This window comes from Bison bison, unplaced genomic scaffold, assembly GCF_000754665.1.
Source record: "Bison bison bison isolate TAMUID 2011002044 unplaced genomic scaffold, Bison_UMD1.0 scf7180017864388, whole genome shotgun sequence".
NCBI classification, from domain to species: domain Eukaryota; kingdom Metazoa; phylum Chordata; class Mammalia; order Artiodactyla; family Bovidae; genus Bison; species Bison bison.
This window is the reverse complement of record NW_011494960.1, coordinates 6,492,177-6,499,236: the sequence shown is the minus strand read 5'-3', so window position 1 is coordinate 6,499,236 and position 7,060 is coordinate 6,492,177. Positions and strand designations below refer to the sequence as shown.

The window sequence follows — 7,060 nt, the reverse complement described above, 5'->3', positions numbered from 1 at the left end:
CAAAATTCTATGCTGTGTATAAAAAATAACTGACTTGTTTTCTCACATGTATTCCTCCTTGTTAAAAGAAGTCCACATAGCTATATAGTACTTAAAGGCACTAACTAAAAAACTAAATTGCCTCTATTAAAACTTAGCCACCCTTAACTTTTACAATCTGTACGTATATTTGTTTTTCTGATTAATCATTTACAAAATAATCCAAAGGAATGAGACAGTTTTTTATTGAAGTATAATTACTGTAAAATGTTGAGTTAGTTCCTGCTATACAGTGAAGTGAATCAGCTATATATATACATATTAATATATCTCCTCCTTCTTGAGCCCTCCCTGCCACCCCCCACCCCACTCCCCACCCCCACCCCTATCCCACCCCTCTAGGTCATCACAGAGCACCAAGCTGAGCTCCCTGTGCCACACAGCAGCCTTCCACTAGCTATCTGTTTTACACATGGGGTATATATGTCAGTGCTACTCTCCCAGTTTGTCCCACCCTCCCCTTCCCCCACTGTGTCCACATGTTCACTCTACATTTGGATCTCTATTCCTGCCTAGCAAATAGGTTTCTCTGTACCATTTTTCTAGATTCCACATATATGTGTTAATATATGATAGTTGTTTTTCTTTTCTGACTTACTTTACTCTGTATGACAGACTCTAGGTCCATCCACATCTCCTCAAATGACCCAATCTCATTTATTTTTATGGCTGAGTAATATTCCATTGTATATATGTACCACATCTTCTTTATCCATTCCTCTGTCAATGAACATTTGGGTTGCTTCCATGTCCTGGCTATTGTAAATAGTGCTTCTGTGATCATTGAGGTGCTTAGATATGCAGTCATGTCCAACTCTGAGACCCATGGACTATAGCCTACCAGGCTCCTCTGTCCATGGGATTGCCCCAGCAAGAACAATGGAGTGGGCTTCCATTTCCTTCTCTAGAGCATCTTCCCAATCCAGGGATCAAATCAGTGTCTCTTGCATCTCTTGCATTGACATGTGGATTCTTTACCACTAGTGCCACCTGGGAAGTTCAAACATTAGGGTACATGCATCTTTTGAAAGCTAATTTTAAAGACTTTTCTCTGAGATTGAAACGGGTTTCATTTGTGTTTTGAGTCTCATCAAATGAAAGATCAACCACCGGTTTTAACCCACTCTTTGAGTCACCTCAAATGCTAGTAAAATATATAACATATTGAACACAATCTGCAATGTCTGCAAAGGCTCCCAAATAGCAAGATACCATTTGCCTATTGAGATATATTTTCCCTTCAATATGGAAAGTAATTTTATCAGAACAGTTACTAAAAGAAAAGCAAAATGAAGAAAAAAAATCCAACCAAGATCAATTATCTCACATACATAGAACTAGTTAAGTGAAAACCAAACATACTAATATTGGATCAGGGGATGGGATATGAATGGTCAGTAAAACTATGTCAAGAATTTGGCAATGTTGAACATCTAAAAACAAGCCAACAATCCAGCTATGCTAAATTTCAGAATATCTAAATATTGAATGTAGACTGGAAAACAGTAAAGTAGTAAATGTTACTACAGTTATTTTAGCACATGTTTAAATTGTCTCAGCACATCATATTTTTGAGTGGTTTTCTTTTTCCTAGTACCTCAAAAGAAAAAGACATCTTGTTCAAAATTTAGTTTATTCCCCAAATATTTCTTTCAAATAGTCATTGGTCTCACAGCTGAAATTTGAGGCTTTTGTACTTTAAAATCCACGTAAGAGTAGCATGTGGAAGCCAAGAAACAGGAATGTGTGTTCAACATTTTATAAGTACCAAATAAGCTAAAGGGTTTCCAGAGAAATCCTGTGACCTCCATAATATTTCTAGAGCCTTCTATAAAGGAAAAGAAAATCATAGAAAGAGCTTTCTTTTCTCATAATTCTATTTTCTATTCTTTCTTTCTAACTTGAGTTTTGATTACAAATCACTATGTTATCTCCTTAAGATACTGTCCTCTCTCTACCTGATTCCCAACAGATGTGGCCATAGCCATTGGTCTTCATCCTCCAAATTACTATTAATGTGTGGTCATTGTGTATTATGTTTTAATAAAAGCTTTGTGGAGGAGAAGGAAATGGCAGCCCACTCCAATATTCTTGCCTGGAAAATCCCGTGGACAGAGGATCCTAACAGGCTACAGTCCATGGGGTCGCAAAAGAGTCAGACGCAACTTAGCGACAAAACAATAGCAAGTGATAGCTAGTACTCAATCCTGTTTAGCCAAGACTAGCTTCTGTCTCCAACCCTTAAATTAAAATTCTTTGCAGTGCCAACTTTCCTTCTTTGCCTCTAAAAGCCTTTGATTTTACTCCTGAGCTGGGACACTGTTTGGGCTGCTACCAAAATCTATTTGCCCCAAATTGCAAATTTTTTATTCAAAATTAACTTTTTTTGCTTTTTTTTAAAAAAAAAGCTTTATGGACAATGGAGGATAATTTAAGTACAGATAAGGAAACAAATTCAGGATGAAGTGTGACTTCTAAATCTCATTTTCCATTCCCTACTGAAGGACCTCTTATTTATTGGCCTTGTGTGAGGTACCTCTTATTTATTGGCCTTCTTTATTAGACCATGGACTAATGACACATTCCTAAGAAATGCTTTACTTATTTCTTAGGAATGCCTGTTCTCTGAATTATAAGATCCTGAAAATTTTTTTTTTTTTGCAGAAAAAGTCAGTTTTCAAAACAAATGTTTTCTCATATCTTATGTTTGCTATGCTATGCTTAGTCTCTCAGTCATGTCCGACTCTTTGTGACCCCATGGACTGTAGCCTGCCAGGCTTCTCTGTTCATGGGGGTTCTCTAGGCAAGAATACTGGAGTGGGTTGCCATGCCCTTCTCCAGGGAATCTTCCCAACCCAGGGATCGAACCCAGGTCTCCTGCATTGCAGGTGGATTCTTTACTGTCTAAGCCACCTGGGAAGCCTTACCTTATGTTTACTAAAATACAAATAAAATGAAGTACACAGAATGTATACTAGAAAGAGTAGTACATTTGAAATCAAAAGGCTAATAGTTTATCCCAGATTTTTTCATAAAGAAATTGTGTGACTTTAAGTAAATTATTACACTTCTGAGTTTCAGTATTCAGTATTGTATTCATGAAATAAATACATATTGAAAATCTGATGTGCTACTTTGAATATAGAAAATAAATATGAAATACTGGAGATAAACATGAAAGTAGCTTAATGACTAGTGTTTACAGCTTCAAAGTGGAGTATCTTTGATAGTCTTCATGGAATCTCCTATAAGGGTGAAACAATGGCATTTGGAGAAATCACATGCCTGACCACTGTAAGGAGAAAGAAAAAGGTAGGACAGATTGTCTGATTCATGCTTCCAGTGGCATAAGTGTCATTTAAGAAAGTGTTACTTTATTGAACATTCAAAATCAATGACTTTAAAGACTTTAAAGTCACACTGCTGCTGCTGCTGCTGTGTCGCTTCAGTCGTGTCCGACTCTGTGCGACCCCATAGACTGCAGCCCACCAAGCTCCCCCGTCCCGGGGATTTTCCAGGCAAGAACAGTGGAGTGGGTTGCCATTTCCTTCTCTAATAAAGTCACACTAGTGTACTTTATTGATCATTAGCAGAAACATTCATCTTTTTCCAAGTGAAAAAAAAAGTCCATAATAACAATAAGGAAAATAAATAGAAGGGAATTCTCTGGTGGTCCAGTGGTTAGGACTCTGCACTTCCACTGCAGGGGGCAAGGGTTCAATCCCTGGTTGGGGAACTAAGACCCCAAAAGCCATGCTGGGTGGCAAAAAATATATATATATTAGTTTATTTATGTCATTTTTAAATGGGAAACATGAAGAAAAGGAAAGGATATTGCTAAAGTAGTAATAAAAGAAAGATGATCTACTCTAAGAAACTGGAAACAACTTGACGGAAGACTAAATTTCCTTCCCTATGATGAGAAATAAATATGGTAAGAAGGTTGCCACTACAAATATTGTGAATAAACACACAAAATCTCTCCCATCCTATGACCTGGACACAGAAACTGATTCTAATCAATACTTTCTTCTCCTCAGGGTTTTTCTCAGAGCACTTTTAACATCTTTGTTCCTCAGACTGTAAATTAAGGGGTTCATCATGGGAACCACATTGGTATAAAAGACAGAAGAGATTTTTCCCTCATCCAAAGATCCAGTAGAAGATGATTTGAGATACACAAATGCCCCAGATCCAAAGAACAGAGAAACAGCAATGATGTGGGAACTGCAGGTGCTGAAGGCTCTGGACCTGCCCTCCGTGGACTTGATGTGGAGGATGCTGGACAGGATGAGACCATAAGAGACAAAGATGGTGAGACTGGGCACAATGATGTTGATGCACGCCATGATGAAAACTACCAGCTCAGTGACATAGGTACTTGTGCAGGAGAGCTGAAGCAGAGGGTGGATGTCACAGAAATAATGGTTGATGGTGTTTGCATCACAGAAGGTCAGTCTCAGCATGCATCCAGTGTGAGCCATGGCACCAGAAAATGCCATCAAGTAGGAACCAAGCATAAGGCTGAAACACACTTTAGGGGACATGGCAGTATTATATAATAATGGCTTACAGATGGCCACATAGCGGTCATAGGACATTGATGTCAGCACATAGCATTCAGAAACAACAAAAAAACAGAAGAAGTAGAACTGAGTCATGCACCCCATGTAAGAGATAATATTCTCCTTCGATAAGAAATCTATCAGCATTTTGGGTGTAAATACTGAAGAGTAACAGAGGTCTGTGAAGGACAAGTTAAGGAGGAAAAAGTACATGGGGGTGTGTAGATGTGAATGTATCCCAATTAAGATTATCAGGCTCAAATTTCCTATCACAGTGACCATATACATTAATAGAAACAGGAAAAACAAGGGAACTTGGAGATCCAGTTGATCTGTTAACCCCACCAGGATGAATGCAGTCACGAAAGACCCATTCCCAGGAGCCATTCCTCCCTAAGAAAATCTGTGGACACAGGAGAGAATATTTACCTTGGGGAACAGCTCAGTCCTTCTGACAATATCTCATCCTACAAGAGAATGTACATACTGAGCATGTCTGACACTAGGCCAACCTGGGCCCATAGAATCTGCCTTTACCATGGGCTTTCCCTTTCTAGAGTCTTGATAAGCTAAATAAAACAAAGATCATAACAAACAGCCTACAGAGAGAAGGCAATGCTGCCATACAGATACATGCCTGCTGGAAAAACGAAGAGATAAGAGAGAGGGATCAAGTTAGAAAGTCCTTCTCTAACTTCACCTTTTCTTCATTCACTTGAGCCTTCTCCTCATCAGCAAAATTGTAGGCAGAGACCCCAGCTACATGGTGCTGGCTTCTGGTGCAGATTAGATCTGGTGTGAGTTGGAACCAAGAAGATTGTCTCTAACCAAAGACTAAGGGACCGAATGCTAGAGGAGGTTTAATTATTGCCCAAGTAGAAGAGTCAGAGTCTGTCCATAGAAAAGGAGCTTACTGACTGAGATACTTCTGCACCTCCTAACCTCTGAACACTCTCTGATCCCCTTCGATATAGTCTCCTAAGAGTTTCACTTGAATCTCATGACTGCACAATATGGTGGGGAGAGGGGGAGACAGGAAAGTGGCAGGTCTGATGTCAACAGAATTCAGAAACTCACCCTTATGTGGCCAGAAACCTTAGAGCTCTCCCTTGGTGTTTGTCCTTGAAAGGCAGTGGAGGCTCTGGTTCATTTGATTCTAAAATGAAAAGTCTGAGCAGCCCAGACTTAATTTCAGATTATGCCCTGGAAATCTTTCTGAACTACAAATATTAATTTCTAATTATGACTTTGAGTCTTCTCACTCAGTAAGGAAAATTTCACAGCGTTGTTATCAGGTTTGCCACTTGATAATAAACAGAAGACTGACTGTGAGTTTAATGATGTAGCACACTTGGTTATAAACAGGGTGGAAGCTTGATCAGTCTCTCCCCAGTGAATAGATTCTATATGTAAAAAAGAAGTAAGGGATTTACATTTACAATGTTCTCTATCTAGGTCCTTAGAGACTCAATATTTTAATCCAGTTTACACATCACTCCAGGGATTGTACATCCCCCAAGGAAGAGGCAAAAGTAAGCTCCCATCTTCCTATCATCTTCATCACTTTAGAAAAATCTATTGTACAGGTTCTTTCTCTGTGTCTTCCCAGATCCTAAGAGGAAATTTTCCAGAGTCTACCTAGGGGTTTCTTCACATCTTTACTTGAAATTTTACAAAGCCTCTAGTAATTCACTTCACTTATTGTCTCTCATGGATTATCTCAAAAAGAAAATGCTAAATGCCTTTCTCCCTACTAAATTTTTTACATTTTAAACACCTACTGGAAATATCTACCTAAGGTTCCAGCTGGGTCCTTAAATATATTATTTAATTAACTGAGTCATCAATCATTTCTCATAGTAGAAAAGAGTGGGGGCTATAGAGTTAGAGGGTATGAGTTTGAGGCCTACCCCCATGCTTACTAACTTGGACACAGTGATTAACTCTCCATACCTCAGGATCTAGTCAAGGCTATGGTTTTTCCTGTGGTCATGTATGGATGTGAGAGTTGGACTGTGAAGAAGGCTGAGTGCCAAAGAATTGATGCTTTTGAACTGTGGTGTTGGAGAAGACTCTTGAGAGTCCCTTGGACTGCAAGGAGATCCAACTAGTCCATTCTGAAGGAGATCAGCCCTGGGATTTCTTTGGAGGGAATGATGCTGAAGCTGAAACTCCAGTACTTTGGCCACCTCATGCGAAGAGTTGACTCATTGGAAAAGACTCTGATGCTGGGAGGGATTGGGGGCAGGAGGAGAAGGGGACGACAGAGGATGAGATGGTGGACGTGAGTCTGAGTGAACTCCGGGAGTTGGTGATGGACAGGGAAGCCTGGTGTGCTGCAATTCATGGGGTAGCAAAGAGTCGGACATGACTGAGTGACTGAACTGAATTGAAAATATTGATGATAATAATAGCATCTCCTTCATTGGGTTATCTTGATGATTAAATGAAAAAAA

At 39.3% G+C, this 7,060-nt stretch overlaps 1 protein-coding gene across 1 annotated transcript; it reads right to left on the bottom strand.

Moving 5' to 3' along the window:
- Window positions 1-4,058: 4,058 nt before the first annotated feature.
- On the bottom strand, window positions 4,059-4,991 carry LOC105002004 (olfactory receptor 8B3-like). The gene has a single exon (XM_010858458.1). It carries the CDS (start codon window positions 4,989-4,991, stop codon window positions 4,059-4,061), a length of 933 nt encoding a protein of 310 aa, XP_010856760.1.
- Between the last annotated feature and the right edge of the window lie 2,069 nt (window positions 4,992-7,060).

Excerpts from the sequence above, each read along its gene's own strand:
- LOC105002004 (XM_010858458.1), bottom strand. The coding sequence starts at position 4,991 with ATGGCTCCTGGGAATGGGTCTTTCGTGACTGCATTCATCCTGGTGGGG.